General features: G+C 35.2%; 1 protein-coding gene across 3 annotated transcripts in view; it reads left to right on the top strand.

The window, feature by feature from the left end:
• The window catches only part of LOC150093162 (uncharacterized), a 164,587-nt gene that overhangs the window by 72,535 nt on the left and 73,135 nt on the right, over nt 1–18,917 (top strand). For all 3 annotated transcript variants that reach the window (XM_090413595.1, XM_090413596.1, XM_090413594.1), the window contains one exon: nt 16,772–16,933. In XM_090413595.1, coding sequence (XP_090269721.1) covers nt 16,772–16,933 — 162 coding nt within the window. The remainder of the gene's footprint in view (nt 1–16,771; nt 16,934–18,917) is intronic.

The raw sequence follows: 18,917 nt of genomic DNA, 5'->3' as shown, positions 1-18,917 counted from the left end.
ATTCTGTTATGCAAATTAGAACAGTTGGGGATGGACATGACACTGGTTATATGGAAAGAGAGGGGCTGCTGGACAGATGTCAAAAAGTGGTATATGGAAGAGCAAAATCCAGGAGAAGGTGACTAGTGGTGTGCCACAAGGTTCTCTGCTAGGACCAGTACTGTTTAATTTGTATATAAATGATATAGGAAATAATCTGAAAGGAAATATTCAGTTTTCTGATGATGCAAAATTAGGTGAGTAATAGTTAATCAAGACAATGTGGAGAACAGAATGAATTAAATAGGCTATCAGTGTGGGCAAAAAATAATGGATGTCACTTTAATGTGGATAAATGTAAAGTTATGCATTTTGGGATAAATCAGTTACAAGTTGTGTACCACATTGTTGGAACTTTTCTCCAGGAAATGCTGAAGCTAGGGATTTAGGGGTGTTGGTAAATAGAGTTAGTTTAGATGACTAAGATAAGATTACTTAGCTATTGAAGAACATACTAACAAGTATAGATAAGGAAGTTGTTATTCCTCTTTATAAGGCCTTGATATGTCCACCAGACCAGACCAGACCTGAGCATGAGGAAGTGATAGAGAGAATTCAGAAGTGAGTGACCAAAATGGCAAGTGGTCTGCGGAATGTTCCCAATGAAAGATTGAGGGGTGTATAGGCAAAAAAGAGGGGATATAACAGAAACATTTAAGTTACTTAAAGGGTTTTATAGGATTGATGCAGAGGAAATGTTTCAACACTTGGAATCCAATCCTCTAACTTGGTTAGAAGGTTGGATTTCCTGTAACGAGACTTCGGACTCCATGCAGGTGCTCATACAATAATAATATTGGTAAATGTTATTAGTTGTTTCAGGTCTTGCTGTTTAATACATGGTCTTTGTTATTGCCTAGTTAGCACTAGCAAGTAGTGATTCATTATGATGCATCTTTAAAAAAATATTTTCACATAATGCCTTGTAGAGATTTATCTGTATTTTACTTTGTGTGGTTGTTCCCCATTTCAGGTCTGTATTGAGTTAAATTCCAAGGTAATGTATTTTTTTAAACCTTTATGTCATAGTTTTACTGATGGGTGTATCTATCCCTTATGTATAGGAAGCAGATACTGGATTGTAAGTTACTTCTGTTATTTTGGCTGACTTAGTAGATTTTCTGAATGTAAATGACAATTCAGCATTTGCTCTCCTATATGTGTATACACAAAGTTTTACTGATATATACACATTAGTAAAACTGACACATTTTCAGAACTTAGCAGTGAAGTTTATACTACTTCACATTGCATGTATGTGTGTAGACAAATGATTGAGGAAGAAGTAATCTTTTAATGTTTCTTAAAGTTGGGGATTGTATTCATTGGGGGAAAACGGGATGGGGGAGATTGTTCCAAAAAACAGTGGTAGATGAATTAAGGAATAAAGAAGTCCATTTGGTGTTTGGAGCCATGGACAGTGTATGGTGTTGACTAGTGGCTGCTCTTGAAAAGATAATGCAAAACAGAGCAACCTATGGGAAAGTAATGAAGGGAGTCTGTGAAAGAGGGGGGTGGGAGTCAACTATTAAGCAGATCACCCTCTTCTCTCTATCATCAAGAATTCTTACCAAGGTTTTGGTAACACCCCAAATACGAGAACAATATTCCAGGGTTTGTCAGATCTGAGACTGAGTGTCAGGATTTGAGCAAGAGAGGAGTAATGTTCTGAACAAAAAAGACGAAGTTTGTAAAAGCTGGCAATCCAATTGCAGAGGACAGAAAGGGGAACCTAAAGATGGTAACTTGCTCAGAAGGCCTTGAGGAGAATATTGATGTAATATGTTTGTGCCATTATGAGCTGGATGTAACAGTCAGTGAAGAAGGAGGAGGAACCGATCTTAAAAGGATATCAGAGCATTATCAGAAGTGGAGTGACATAAGATCTTTCTTGTGTATAATAAGGCATGAATGAGTTTAAATAGCATTGAAATTCAATAAGTTGTCTTCACTTGACTTGAGAATGCTGAAAAGATCAGTATTTAAGTCTTTGGTTATGGAATATCTTGGGGCTTCAATCATGGGTTCACAGAACTATGAATAGGATTTGAAGTAAGAATGAAAAGATAATTGATATAAATGAGGAAGAGTGTGGGTGAGAATACAGAATCCTGGGGAACTCTAGCATCGATAAACAAATATGATGAGAGGAAGCCATTCATGATGACGGGCAACAAACAACTAGATAAAAATCTGGTAATCCAATTGCATAGGACAGAAGGGGGAACCTAAAGATGGTAGCTTGCTCAGAAGGCCTTGGTGACACAATCAGATGCCATTGAAATATTAAGATCTACCACGTGGGTGTCTCCAAATCTTTCCATGGCCTGTGTCTATAAAGTGAGAAATGCAGAAAATTAGAAATAGGAAGTAACCACTTAGTGTTGAGCAGGATAAGAATGACCAACTCATTTGAAATCCAATACATAAAGATGTACTGGACTAGCAAAATAGGCTGGGAAACAGAAACCATCAGCTGCTTAGTAGTGAACCTATAGAAAATGCAATTTTGAAAATGACAAATTAAATATGAAAATAGATAATGGAATAAATAAGGCTGGGATGATGAGAATCTTTTTAAATCAATTTATATAGAACAAGAAAAATGCCAAAAGCTCAACCTAGTCAGATATATACAGGACAGTATTCAAATCAATTTTAACATAGTTTGGAGAGTAGATTAAAAGAGATCAAAAACTGTGGCCATCTGTGAATGAGAGTTCTGAAAGAAATTACAGTTGTGAACACATAGCATTAAAGGAAGAACCATGTTAAAAACAAACACTTGAAAACACTCATCATTAATTTCCTGAACTCCAAATTCAAAACATGAAATGTTGCTTGTTATTTCATTTGAAAATATGGCTGTTTAGAAAATTGTTGTCTTCCATCTTTTCACGCATAATCTCCAAAATTAGCTTGTTTATCAGTTTTGTTGATATGCTGAATGATCTTCAACAACTTACAGGGCTTATACTGCTCACCATCTTTTATAAAGTGAATTGTGAACAGTGTAGGGATGCCCAACTGCAAAACTGGCACTGGTATTATGCTTCATTGACTTTTATAAAAAAAAACACTTTGAATGTGCTCAGCACTTTAAAAACTTTTAATGTGACTGAAGTAAAAGTTCTGAAGCATCCTATAAACTTATGTCTCTCAGCATTGCTACTTTTTTGACCGACTGTACCACTACCAAATATTGATCATCAGGTGGTCTAATGTGATTCTGTAGCTCAGTTATTTTCAACGATGCCCTTTGTTTTGAAAAACCTGGGTTTGCATTCTGTTGAATTGAATAGCCCTTATCAGAGATTTTTCACTGAAAGTGAGTTAGCCAGTCTCATACAGAGATCGCAGGATTTTTCCTGCTGGAAATTGGGATGTTTCTTCCCACAAATCAGGCAAACTGGTCATTAGAAAACAAGCAATTAACAGGCATGATATACTACCCTCATAGCCTGAGTTGCTTCAGTTGTAAATCCAAATAAACTAAACCACTCAGGTGGTTTGGTATTCATCTAAATTCTAATCGAGTGTGAACAGCTCTGCATACTTTAAAATGCTAATCTATTTTTGTTGATTTCCATCTTCACACTTTATTAGAATAAAATTATCTGTCTTAAGTTAGGTAATCTTCATTAGTTTGGTATAAAAATAATTGCATTTAAAATATTGTCATCTTTTAATGTAAATCTTTTATTCCTTTGAGATACCACAATTTTTATGAAAATATCAATATTTTTCTGCAATGATTTTAAAAGCAATGTATAAAGTAAAAAATATAGTGGTAATCATTTCATTTTGCAGTCAGACATTTAAAACGTTTGGTAGTATTGCCTTACTTAAGGCATGAGCTTCAGAAAAAAATCCACATTTGCCACTCAACCAGGTAAAGTGGCAAATTTCATTATATATACACACACACACACACACACACACACATAGATGCAAAGTGCCCATTAAAGTCGTAATACTGTTGATATTCCATTGAAATAATAATGGATACAAAGTTTAGGATGTTATATTTCATCCACAAGAAATTTGGATATTTGATGCTTTTTTATTCCACTAGTAGATTGCTGTTTTAAACTGACTTGTTTTCTTCAGTAGATGATAGACCTGTGATACTTGTAGCATTGCATGCCACAAGTTATTAAACAATTGGTCAAAGTAAAGAAAGATGCTGATGACAAAATGCAAGCAAAAGCCTAATGCTGGAATAAATAAACATAATATATATTTATTCTAGCATAATAAAATATTATCATTCAACAGTTAACTAGTTTAAATGATTAACAAAGGCAACTGACATTTCTTAACTGATTTTTTCATTTTCATTTTTGTTCATCGGTCGTTGGTAAGATTCAGTCTCCTTACTGCTATAGATGGCATCCATGTGATTTATTTTAGGTTAGGAACACATGATAGCAATAATAACAATAATTGTCCAGTGCAGCACTAAAGTTTCAGGCTATCTGGTGTGAAGTGGAAGCTAAGAGGATGAAATATATGGTGGGGTATCGCTATAAACCTAGTGTATAATAATTACAAAAATGAGTAATTATTATGGGTGATTTAAATTATGTGAATAATGATTGGGTAGCAGAGAAAACTCATGAAAAGAATGAAGAATTTATTGAGTTATTGCATAACTTTCTCAAGCAGCATGTTGAAAGAAGCCACTTGAGGGCAAAAAGTGTTAATTTGATCATAGCATCAGAAGGTGTCTCAACTGTTTTGCTACCAGTTTGTGACAGTGATTATGCCTTACTCACCAGGGAAGTAGCCAACTATGTGGATCTTCCAATCAGAACGAGTTATATGCTGAACTCCAAATCTGGAAATTATGACACTCAGGAGAATGCTATCTTTGGTTCCATGGTATCAGATGTTGGATGGGAAGCTTTGAAAATATACTTAAATGATGCAGTATTTGGATGTGCAATCTCATTAAACAAGAGTTCCATAAAAAGAAGACGTGGAAGAAATATTCTGAGAATAAGAGTTAAAGGAGTTATGAAATATAAAGCTCACACCAGAAAAGCTACGAGTATTATACGGTAAGTTAAGAAAAGAAATTGGCTATGCTAAAGGCAACCCAAAAAAATTTTATCATTATTCTACAAGTAATAAAAATAATGAATGCAGAAAAATAAGTTTACTGAATGCAGATGGTACCATTGTATCAGAAGTAGATGAGATGGTTCAAAATTTTATTTATTTATTCGTGTGGGGTTCCCCTCATTCTTCGACTGTCCCTTAGGATTGCTTGAGCCCTCCTAGTGAGAGATTTAATATGTATTTTATGACTGTAGATCCATATGCGTTCGTGGGCTGGTTTGTCTGTTCTGAGGGACAAAAAATCTGTTTCCTGGTGAAAAAACCCTCTACCTCTATATGAGACCGGCTAACTCACCTTTAGTCAAAAGAGACCAGATAAAGGTTCCTAAGATCATGGATGGGAATCAAACCCAGGCCTTTCCGACCAAAGGACTTTGTCTGTACCGACTGAGCTACGGAAGCTCGTGGTTCAAATAATGAGTGCTCGTTTTGCCATGATATATCATCCTGGTATATGTAACAGTGCACTGTGTTATCACTATATTGAATGAAGATATAGAGGTGCACGAGAATGAGGTTCTAGAGCTATTCTATAACCTGGATAAGAAACTGGCAGTTGGGTCAAATAGCTTATCAGCTTATGTGCTAAAGGAATGTTCTGCTGAACTGCTAAGCCCTTGACATGTATATATAATTTGAGTCTTAGCCAACGAAAGATCCCACAGAAATGGAAATAACGTATGATAATCCCATTGCATAAGGGTGGTTCAAAGATTGATGTGTGTATATTCCTATCAGTATCTCGAGTAATAATAAAGAATTTAGAGAAGTTAGTAAGAACTTACATGTAGAAATGAGTGGAGAAACAATATATCCTTGGCAAGGAGCAGCATGGATTTATTAAAGGGAGATCGTAAATGAGCAATTTGCTCATATTTGGTAATGTTATAGCCCAGTTGATTAAAGGGAATTGATGCACTATAATACTGTAAGACTTTGCTGTAAGATCCCACATGAAAGGCTGTTGCATAAACTAGAGCAGTGTTTTTCAAACTGACTGCAACCCACTATAAAAAAAATACATTTTGACACAGCACACAAACAAATAAAGATATATATATATATATTATTAATATTGGAGATTAAGATATTAATCTCTTTAATGCCGCTAGTGTCTTTGCTGTAAAACATTGGATTCATTTTTATTCATTGTAATAAACAGAGTTTTGCTCACTATAACTGTTTTTTCAAAAGACAAATGAAAATGTCCCTGTACAGTGATAAATATCCCCCAACAGACAATGTACTGCAAATGCAAGAAAAACAAGTAGCTTTATTGTACCACAGTATGAATACAGTTAATCTATGTACTACATATAGTGACAATTAGTGTGTAAATTGAAGATATCTGAAATGAAAAGACTGGAATGTGCATAATGATTAACAACTCCCCTCAAACAGACACTATACATTATCATTAAGACAGTACTAATTTTACAATTAAAATTTAATCAAATACATTTTAACTGGCATGCCATATTTATTTAGAACTTTGTAAAAATGTACTCACTCAACATGTATGGAACATATACCATCAGACGAGTTCCCTCTGAAGGGAAATGGTGATGCTAAGGTAGGCAGGGAAATCAGAGATGATTGCCCTGCCTATCTTAGCCAGATCCAGAAGTACTTCAGCCTTCATATCACTTCTGGGTCTGGCTCCCACTGATGAGACCTCAATAAAGGTTGAAACCAGTCTGGGTAGTGACCCTTCTCATAACGCATAGCATTATGTCTGTAAGGATATGTGCTTTGCATTATGGGGTACTAAGGCAAGTGACGTGAAGTCATTAGCTTCTATATACTAGTTTCCCAGTCCTGAAATTACATCTGGTGCAAACAGAGTTTGCTTACACTTGGATAAAGGATTAAACCAGGAATATAATTTCTTGGCATCTTTAATTTATAACTTTATAGGTCACTATAAACCCTTGCTTGACAGAGAATTTCACATGTTTTTCACAGAGCAAGACTGCATGGTCACTCTCCCCAATTGGAGGCAGAGTGTCTACCTTGGTTTTGGATATATCTTCTGACGCTATTATCAAATCCAACATTCTTAAGCCTTTTGTCCCCTCTATAACATGTTATTTCATGTAATTATCCCTTAGCAAATGTATAAATTTCTCTTCCATCTTGCCATGCAACTCCCTTTCTCCCACTAATCTACATCTCCATTGTTAGTTTCCCATAATAATTTTTAGTCCTGTACTCGTGTTAATCTGCTGATACATGGCATCTATATCTTCCTGTGGATCCCCCCCCCCCCCCCAGGCTATAGCAGCAACCAACGATATATTTTGTCCTTTTGTCCTCTATAGGACAAGTCAGGTCTCTTTTTGTGCGGTAGATACGTTCCACAGAAAATCGCACAAAAAGATCTAACTTACGTTGAAAAATTTGGGATATGTTCCGTAATTTTCTAAAACCGAAGCAATGAACTTAAAATTGCACAAAAAAGTTTACAAAAATTCAGGAAAATAAGAATGCCAAAGTTTGTTTTAAAGCTTTATTCATTTAATTTTATTGAAAAGTAACAATTTTTTTGTGTTTTTTCATCAGAATTATCGTCGCTATTAGACAATATTCAACAACGTTTGCAAACTGGTGTGAAATCACTTTCATCACCAGAAGAAATGGTCAGCGCATCAGATCTGTATGGTAAAGGCAATGGTCCTTCACAAACATAATTAGCTTCACCCTCATTCTCTACTGATTTTTTTCTTTTGACGATATAATCAGTGATTAAACTTTGCAATGATAAATGTACTAATTTTTTATACAGCTCACGATATCCAGGCATACAGTTCTTCAGCTCACGTTGGAATTTAAAGGCTCGTTCTGAATTGGTGTCATTAACAAGAAAATGATTTTCCAATTTATTGCACAGTTTGACCTTCTCGAATTATTTGCAGTGAGGGGGGACAGGTGTTTCTTCTGCTTCACTATCATTTTCTGTATCTTCAATGATATCTAAAGTTAATATATTCAATAATATCGTCATTTAAGACATTATCCACAAGCAATTCGTCTACATCATTCTGGCTAAATGTATCAAATCCTTCTCCACCAAATTCATCTGCCATAGTAATGATTTCAGCTGATAATGTAGATGTTTGAATGGTTGCACTGTTTGCCACACATCCAGGCCAAGCTGTTTTCCAGGAGGCATTTAAAGTTTGTGGTCTTATTTGAGCGATAACAGATGCAACATGATTTAAACAGTCCAAAATAGAAAATTTTTTCCAAATGTCAGTTACTGTTAATGATTCTTTTTCTAGTTTATCCAATATAAATTGAAAAGTGTGCTTAACGTAATATGTTTTTAAAAGTAGCAATTATGCCTTGATCTAATGGCTGAATAAACTTGCTGTATATTGGGTGGAAAAAACACTACCTGCATATTTGGATGTTCTAAATGCGGATGACTTGGTGCATTGTCAACAATCTCTAAAACTTTAAAATCTAGAGCTTTTTGCTTCATATATGTTTCCACTTCTGGTACAAAGCAATTATTGAACCATTTAGTAAATACAGCAGTTGTTACTCAGGCCTTTGTATTAGCCATCCAATGTACCGGCAGCTGTTTTAGATCTTTGCCTTTTAGAGTATGTGGTCTTAGAGATCGATTTACTAGATCGATCTCTAAGACCACAGGAGGGGTTTCAACATTCGATCCCCTGATTCATTGCTACAAAGTAACAATGTTACTCGATCTTTGCTAGCTTTAAACCCACTTGCTTTTTTCTCAGACTTCACAATGTAAGTTTTCGACTAGGCATTCTCTTCCAAAACAATCCTGTTTCGTCAGTGTTAAACCTTGGTCAGGACAATATTCACTATCTTCAATAATTTTGGCTAACTTCTCTTGAAAATGTTTGGCTGCTTCATCTGCTGTTGCAACCTCGCTTGTAATCTTCATGTTATGGAATGCATTCCTTTTAAAAAACCCAGTTAGCCATCCTTTGCTAGCCGAAGAGTCTTTATCAGCCTGGGAAGCGGAAGTAGATGGTTCCAATTGCTTTCTGTCCATAAAACCGAAGAGCTTTTTGGGAATTAAATAACCACTTAAAAGAATTCTTATTTGAGTTAATTCTTCAATCCAAATTACGAGCGCTCGTTCCATTTTTTCTAATAAAGCATCTCTTGATTTCGATGATAATTTGGCACTTAGTTTTGTGCCAGAAACAACAGATTTTAAATCAAATTTAAATGTTTACCAATCGCTGTAGATCCTTCTCCTTTTGCTAAGCTATCTAAAATTGCAATTTTCATTTCCAAGAAATCGCTTTTCTTTGGTGCTTTTTTTCCTCCATTGGGCCAAAGTAAATTTTTAAAATAAAAATTAGCAAAATTTAGACTAACGATAATGAAAAGACAAACACTTTACTCACATGCAAAATTAAACCTCATGGACACTCACTACTTACACGTTACGCCAGAATGTGCTGCAACACGTTGTTCGTTATGTACAACGGAGAAACTCCGAATTTGCATGAAATATGTATCGCATAAAACGAGACCCGAGTGTATATATAGATGATAAAATATCAGATAGTCTCAAACAACTCAAACAAACCATCTCCCGACCTCAGACCCAAAATCTGAAATCCTCAACTTCTAATTTTGTTGGTTATAGTTCTTCACCTATAATCAGCAGTACCCCACCTTCTGTCCTATTTCCCCTATCCTCCTAAAAATACAATACTCTTTACATTCTATCACTCTAACTATATCATTTTTTGTCACACCAGGTCTCGCTGATGCCCATAATTTTTGGCCAAGTCGAGCTAACCAATGCCAAAAACTCCTCTCCCTTATTCCTGATACTTCTGACATATACATGCATTTCAACATCCTCTTGTACCCAAATTACCCTTGTGTAATGTCATTACCAATCCATTCACGTTTGAATCCTGTGAAATTACATTCAGCATTGCATGATCATTTCTGTGCACACACTCATTTATCATTGGGGTGGCCAGACACATCAGGCATATATAAGCCCTTTCATCCATCAAATTCACTCCATACATCAATAAACTTCATTCCATTCCCCCTGTACAATCTTCTCATTAACAATCATGATCTCTCTCAACTCTCCTATCATACTCAGGCAGCATACTTTCAATTTTTACTTCCTTACTCTTCATTTTTGTTTCTTTCAGCAACTCTTTCATATCTTCTTGCATTGCATATTTCTCCCCTTTCAAATAATTTGTTCCTACCATAACAGTCATCTCTTTCACTTTTTTCTTCTGCAGGCTGACAGCATCCCTAACATCCTTGATTTTTGCACCTGGGAAACCTGCTTTTGTTACTTGCTCATTAAGTATATCTCTTATCATTGAATCTGCATACAATACAGCATCCTTATTTGCAGTTTCTCACACTTTCATACTTTTTGAATTCATATTTTCTTTCATATTCCCACCTGCTGTACCACACGACAATAGTTTCTCCAGTTGCTCTAGTTCCAGTTTTGTTTGTCCTGTGAAGGACGTAATGTATACATGCTATTTTACTCCTTACCATCATTTCATCAACCACTTCTTTTATGCTCTCATTCCAGAAACTATCATACACTACTTTCACATTTGCCAGACCACTTTCGCCTTTTCTTGCATCGTTAACATTCCTCAATTAATTTTCCCACTTTCTATGTGACTCGCACTGCACTGGCACACACAAAACAGTTACAACAAATTTTCTTTCCATTTACACTTTCATATTACAACCCATTCACTCTTGGCAATGAATACATAGAACATATACTACGTTGTACAAGATCCCTCATACTAACCTCTGCGCTATTTTCCGTTATGCATCAGTACCATGTATTTAAAGCAGTTTCTAAAACAATATCCCATGTTAAATTTCACACACACTCAATCTTATTGTCTTAAGTAAGATATAACCAAAAATAATTACTAATATTTACTAAATTAAGACTTATTTGTAGAACTCATGCAATACACCGATTTTGCTCTGCACTACTCTAGTGCTATGTACTTTGGCATGATGCAATATCCAACAGCATATTTATATTGGTGGGGTTTATGCTTGGGGTAACTAACATTACTAGAGATCTTGTAGTTATGTTGAATAGAAAGTTAAGTTCAAAAGGTCACGATTGAACTTAAACTCTGCTTGAACTTAAACGTAAAAATTGCAATTATCTTCTGAGTTTGATTTGCAATGTTGAAACAAACATTGACATGTAAGGATATGGAAGTCATTTTTGCCTCTTTACAAGGCCTCGATGTGACCTCACCTGGACTACTGTGCACAGATAGGATATTGACCTCCTGTGTTCCAAAGGGATAAAGAAACTGTGGAAAAGCTGCAAAGAACAGTTACAAAGATACTGGGATTATGAAATGGATATTATGAGCATAAATTGACTGCAGACACTGGTAAACAGAAGAAAGAGAGATAATATGATAGAGGTGTGTAATTTTTGAGAGGACATTATAGAATATTGGTTGATTAAACTTTTTCATTACATTGGAAGATGGGAAGAGTGATCAAGGGGGCATTTGTGGAAGCTAAGTCTGAAGTTTAGAAATCGGTAAGAGCTAGATTTTTCTCTCATAGAATGTGAGTGAATGCATATAGTGGGAATGAGTTTAAGAGAAGGCATGACAGCTGGTCTGGGTGATGTATAACCTCTCTTGATGAGTCCTTGATTCCATGGAGGTCTAATAATAATTCATAATTTTTTTGGGAAAAAACTCATATTTAACCTGCTACTAAAGTAGAAACATTAATTAAAAAATCTATTGCACATGTGTACGTTTACTTTATATCAATCTATCACGAGGTTGTGAAATCCATAGCACTTTTTGTGCTTTGTGTATGTAAGCAAGTTGTCAAGAAGAAACCTTTTTAACTACCGAAAGTTTTAGTTTATATGGAAAACTGTATGGGGAAAGACTGTTTCAAAACACAGAGATAGAAGGTATGAAAGAGACATTGAATCATTATGCTTGGGCAGTGGATCATTCTTGCCACAACTTCTCATGTATTTATGGATTTCGCAAAAAGTGAAGAATGGCGTCAGCCTGTTTCAGTGGAACATTGCTCATGAAAATATTCATAGAAGAGGTGCAGTGCAGCCAGTTTGTAGGATAGTGACTGGAGTAAGTCTGTGAGTGAAGTGTCACTAGTTATCCCTCTTCTGCACAACATCAAAGCATCTTAAGAGAGAGTTTATTGTGCACCATTCCATATGTGACAATATTATTCTAAGACTATAATAAATTTAGTTTAATCCTTTATCCAAGTGTAAGTAAACGAAGTTTGCACCTGAAAATATCCTCAGGACTGAGGTAAGGTGGTACATCCCTTGGCAACTCGTAGCAAAGGTGGACCAAGCTTTCATCACTCCTTCTCTCAGTGTCAGTTATGAGTTGCCAAGGGATGTACCACCTTACCTCAGTCCTGAAGATATTTTCAGGCGCAAACTTTGTTTGCTTACACTTGGATGAAGGATTAAACTAAATTTATTATAGTCTAACCAAGTGCAAAATAAACTTCAAACTCCAATATTCTAAGACATAATGGATTTGAGATTTGTACAGTGTTAGGAGCTGCACAAGGGATCATTCCATGTGAAATTATCAAATTAGAAATTAAATTGAAGTCACATAATTTTGTATTTTGAAAGCTTCTTATTTGATTATCCTGCCTGTTAGATGGAAAAAGATTCCCCCCCCCCCCAGCATCTTGTTGATTATTACCACCATTTTTATTTGGTTGATCCACAAGATTTTTAGTTCATGGTGGTTTTAATATTAATCACAGCTTATTTCCAGATTGCCGAATTTCTGATTTTAAACTGCCATTTTAATGCTCAAAGTTATGTACTTCTTGATTTTTCCCATTTACACATGTAGTGGAATATGTAAGCCTTAAATTGAACTATTTCTTCTATACAAAAAAGTAAAAATAGCTGACTGGATTCCAAAAAAATTTGGAATTTTTAGATACCTTGATAGGTGGCTATGAACAAAATTGGAATCAATCTGCTGTTTTTTTTTTTATCCACAGTCTTTTCAACTGAAGAAAACTACATTTTTTTGTTACATTTTTCAACATATTTAGTACATCACTTCTGAAGACTTTTTCAATGATCAGAAGTGGTGTGTTATGTGACAGCAACTGGGAGAGTAAAAATAAATGAAAATAAATAAAAAAAAATTAACATGTGGAATAAAGAGTTGAACATCTAATTGGAGGAACTCCAATCTCTCTCTCTCTCTCTCTCTCTCTATATATATATATATATATATTCACAGTTCCCTCCATTTCATTTGCAAGAGTACTTGAATAACTAAATTGATAAAACTATATGGCTATCTAGTTTTTAAATTAAATATGGTAATAATTTAATCAAGGAAAGAGTAGAATATGAACAAGAATAATATAAAATTCTAATTTTCATGCTCAAATTTAATTCCTAAGTTAAATAAATTGGATTTAAGTGATGACAATGTTTTAGTCTACTTTTACATTAATACTGGTGACATAAAAACTTTGAATATGTGATTTGCTTACGTGACGCCTATCAGGCAGTCCTAAAATTGTTTTGGTAAGTGGATGTAATGTGCTGAAAGATTCAAAAAAAAAAAAAAAAAAAAAAAAATTCCAGACATGTTTAGGCTTGAAGGGATGAAATAACAGAATGGGGCTAATTTTGTCTACCTATTAAGAGAATCTCTCAAGCGCCTCAACTTTTTTGGGCTTCATAGGCAGCTGTTTTTATTTTGATTTTTTGCAAACTTTGAGGCAATTTTTTTTATAGAAAAAATACTTCCGAGTGATTTGGGATATACATTCCCCTACATGTACAAATGAAACACAAAAAAGTCAGACTTCTTGATTCAACCTAGGTCCTACAGGGTGTGTGTGTGGGAAGGAGGATGGAATAAAAGAGCACCTTGGAACACCTAAAGTAGGTGGCAATCATGAAAAAATGTGCTTGTTTGAAAATGCAAATAAAGAAATCAAGTTCAGTTCTTGACCATTAAGATAGCTGTGTATATATATATAAAGTTTTTTATTGAAAGGATAAGACAACAAAATGATTTGCTTTCATCAAAATCAAAAGTTATGTAGTTCATTTCTCCCCAATGACTTCACATGGAATGACCCATATGTGAGAAATAATGTTTTGAACAGAAAAATACCTAGTTTTCTGGATGCATTGGAGGCTATGGATGTGATGTGCTTGTGCCAGGTGAGTCTAGATTTGTCAGTCAGTCCAAGAAGAGTTTCAGTGGGATGAGGACAAAGTTGTCCTCATCTGACTGAAATTATTCTTGGAAAAGAACAAGGAAATTAGTATATAGGGCTGATAGAAGATCTTGTAGTTCAGGATGTATAGCCATTACAAGATTTGTCAGATTAAAAAGACAAATGGAGTGCACTATTCATCAGAACAGTGGGTAGGATTTGAGGTTAGTGATAGTTCATTTTTGAACAGGAGAAAGAGCATGAACAAAACCGTGGAACTTCAGGGTACCGCTCCAGCATTGATGAAGAATAGAAGCCATCTACTGTAGGAAATGTAGGAACTAACATGTAGAAAATGACCAGAGAGAGATTGCAGGGTGTGGAGGATGGTAATTTACTAAGTCGGCTTTTTTGCCACATTTGATCAATTGCTATGGATATCTCCAAGGGATTTGTGGATCAAAGTTGTGTGTTTCACCAAACCTTTCCACAGATTTGATCCATAGATGAGTGATGATGATAACAAGATGTTTTGGACCAAGAGTAGTGGAATCTATATTCATAGTCACTGATTAATTGATTTGACTCTAGGTGGTGAAGGAGTTAATTGTTAATGACCTCCATTATTTTTGACAGAAGTAGGACGGCTGGCTTTTATCTCCTTCCTTTGTTTCCATAATAAATGGTAGGTGCCAGATGAGGATGAACTGTTATAAAGACAACACAGGATTGGTGTTAGTTTTAGGCACAATTGGAGGATATCATCAGAACCAGATGACTTGGTATTCAAGTTATTCAGGATTCTTCTAATATAAAAACATTAGAAACACTAGAGAAGGCATGCAGTGTGCAGTTCTTTGGTAATGCTGAGGTATGTTTTGCCTTGATCATGAATGTAATTGCTAGATCTAACACCTGCTCCATTCAGATTCTTTTGGTTATTCAGTTAGAGCAAGTGTCTGCATCCAAAGAGTGAAAATAGTCAGCCGAAGGAAAGGAAGAATAGGAATAGAAATCGCATGGGTCATCTCATTTGGCACTATTATAGTACCAAAGGACATAAGGCTAGGAGTGACCAGATTAAAGAATTTCTGCTGAAAAGGAAACTTGAATCATTTTATGATCTGAATTACCAAGAAGAGAGCTGATATCTATCTACATTGTATTTATCATGCAAACTGGTAAAAAAGAGATCAGGAGTTTAAGGAGTAGATAACATTATCTGGTATTCTGATGGGCAAATGGACAATCTTTGAAAGATTTTTGCTGATAACAAAAAATCTCATCATCGCTGCCAACTTAATCGGTGAAAAGTGACATCCTCAAGAAAGATGAACCTCACACTCTTTGGATATTTGGACTGTAGTGATCGAGCTTCATAAACATTGCATTGTCTGATGTGACAGAGACAAATGAATGTAACTGAATGGAAATTTTGAATCACAAGATCATAAAGAGAGAATCCAAGATTTGGCACTAGATGTCAGACTTCACAGATGCACAGATTCCATATTTTTGATAGAATGATTTTCATGCTTAGTATAATTAGGAAAGTTGGGAGCACTGTATTGAGTGAAGCTGCTAGTTGAGGTTCTTTTAAGAATAGTAGATTGGCTTTGGATGTGTGCAAGTGGTGGTGGACATTGTTTAGATTTGTGCTGAAACCACAAGTCATATTACTGGACGTGAGTTTTGGTTTTTGTGACCTTTTTATATTGTTTGTTTGAAAGTTTTTTTTTTTTTTTTTTTGATTTGCAGTATTAATGAAATTTCTTATTTCATGTATTGTTTAATCTGTTGTTTAACTCTTTAACATTAAGTAATGTAGTGGGTGGGGGGAAGTTGAAGGATCTATAGAGCATTCAGTTTCCTCTCCATTGCATCATCTCGGCAGTTCCTGATCCCCTCCCACACTACAGTATACTTGGACTAACTGTAGGCATGATCAGACAGAATAAGTGGTAGAATTATTTGCTGACTGATTGGGAAACCTTCTGATGCATTTCCATTAGGTTCAGTCCTGTGTGCTACCTGGTAGCTGGCCTGCAAAATCATTTTACTGCTTTTACCCTTGAATTAGGAAATTTTGGTCTCTTGTTCAGCATGCCATGGGACATTCATGGGCATGTTGAAACTTGAAACCTTTACTCTGAGAACAACATGGCAACAGGACCCTGATAAAGTGAAAGTTACATTCATGTATGTGAATACATGAATGAGCAGGTCATAATTCTATCAGTGTTGTATTTGGAGAAAAAAAAACTTAATAAACAGGTTTAAAATTAATGTGATATTGATTTCGGTATTGTTGATTATTGTAGAGAGAGAGATTAATGTGTGTGCTTCATTTTATTGCATTTTTTTTTTACAGATTATCAAGGAGTAGGGGTTGGGACTCCATCTACTCCCACCTATCCTGGGGTGGCAGCTGCTGCCCATCCTGCTACTATGACTGCACCATATCCTGCCTACCCTACCACGGCATTTACTTCTCCAGGATATCTTCCTTCAACAGCTCCCACATACCTGCCAGGTATGTGCATAAATATAAATACATATTATATAAGCATGCAAAGTCTGATCAAAAAGTATTGCATGCAACTTTGTTCTTCTGTTGAAGATGTATTTACTTAAGCATAAACTAATTCAAAACATTTTCTGTGAAAAATGTGCTATATCTATAAGGGGGGGGGGATTACTGGTCAATTTGTAAAAGCATATAGTAGTAATAATTGGAATATTTTGAAGTCAATGCAATATTATCATATTCACTGTAAAATAAATATAGATTTTGCACTCTTTAAAGAACGATCTCTACAAATTAACTGTTATGTTCTGTGATTTTATGTCTCTTAAGTGAACAGAATAAGTGATTGGAACATTAATAAAATATTGCCATTTTGTAGCAGAACACCCTTCAAGCTTCATGCAGATATGGTGATTGTGGTGATTGTTCACTGACTTATCAAGGCTGACATCATTGCCAGCCTTGGTTGGCCTAGTAGCTAGCAGTTTGTTAGAGGCATGCCTGCTCTCCAACCAACAAGATGCAGGTTTGAATCCCACCGTGGACATGGGTATTTGGGATTGTCTTTAAGTGGGAGGTGAATTATTTCATTGTCTGGTGTGAGACCACTGACCATGTTTATATATATATATATATATATATGTGCGCTTCAATTCCTAATCCAGTTGCATATCCATCCACATCCAGAAATATCACTAATATGATGGTGAAGCTTCTGGTGAAAAAGTATGATAAATTTATTCTCGGCAGCTTCTGTACCAAGAATATTTTAAGTCTCTGTAAATAAGGTTCTTAGCTTTGAATCTTTTACCAGATCAGTTCGAAGCTACTTTTTTGTGAACTGATTATAGTTATCTCATATTTAGACCAATTCTAAATCAGCTGCTTTTTTTTTTTTTTTTTTTAAGTGATTCTGATAGTGAAGTTTGGAAAATAAGACTCTTGAACCATAGACATATGACAGACAAAAGATTTGGATAGGAAGTATCTTCTCAGTTTCTAGCTTGCACATTTGTCCAGAAAACATAATTAGTTGTCCTCTCATAGTTATACTCATGCACCTTCTGTTTCTTATTCTCATTAAATCTGGATTTTCTCTCATCAAACATTGATAACTTTCATTGGCTTTTTGATCAGACATTCAACTATGGAAACAAACAAACTTGTTTGTAAATGGTTCCTATTCTGTCTTGGAAAAATCATGGTACATCGTAACATGTTGTGATTTAAAATCTTGAAATAAGCCATTAAGTTAATTAATATTTTCACAATATTATCTATCTAGCCATGAATTTATGCTGTAAGTAGATTACATCTTTCACACAGCATAGTAGTACCTGACTATTATAATGAATGTGCTTTTCACCTCTTGCTATCAGTGATTATTTGTATAAAATTTAACATAATAAATTGCATTTGATATCTAACCTCTCATTTGCAGCTTAGTATTCATCTCTTACTTTAAACCTTTTATCTTTGAAACTGATGAGCTAGTGACTTGTAGCTGTTTTTGCACTGATACAATATTAACTTGAATACTGAATTTCTAATGAGTGGATGAATGATAAGAGGATACACAGTGTGCCCATTAAGTAATTATACAATTATTATATCAAAACAAAGCACTATATTGGAATTGTCAATTACACAATTCAAAATAAACTCCCTCCAACTCGCACAATCTTTACATCTGTTGTACAGGTGTTCGAAGGCATGGTGGAAGACCTGAATAGGAACCTCCTTCAGTCTCTGGGTCATGCCGTGTTGAATATTTTCAATATCGCTGAAGCATCCCCTCTTTCAAGGCACACTTCATCTTCGAGAAGAGGAAAAAGTCTGCAGGAGTCAAATCTGGCTAATGGGGGGAGGAGGATGTTCAATCACACAGATTGACTTCAAAACCAGAAACTGCTTCACAGGCACATTGCTATGTGCAAAAGAAACCAATTGTTTAATGTGGAACAGTTCTTTCCTGACACATTGCATGTGG

Source organism: Typopeltis vanoorti, chromosome 24, assembly GCF_054136105.1.
Source record: "Typopeltis vanoorti isolate ZY-2024b chromosome 24, IOZ_Tvanoo_1.0, whole genome shotgun sequence".
In the NCBI taxonomy this organism is placed as follows: Eukaryota; Metazoa; Arthropoda; class Arachnida; order Uropygi; family Thelyphonidae; genus Typopeltis; species Typopeltis vanoorti.
This window is presented reverse-complemented; position numbering and strand designations above follow the sequence as displayed.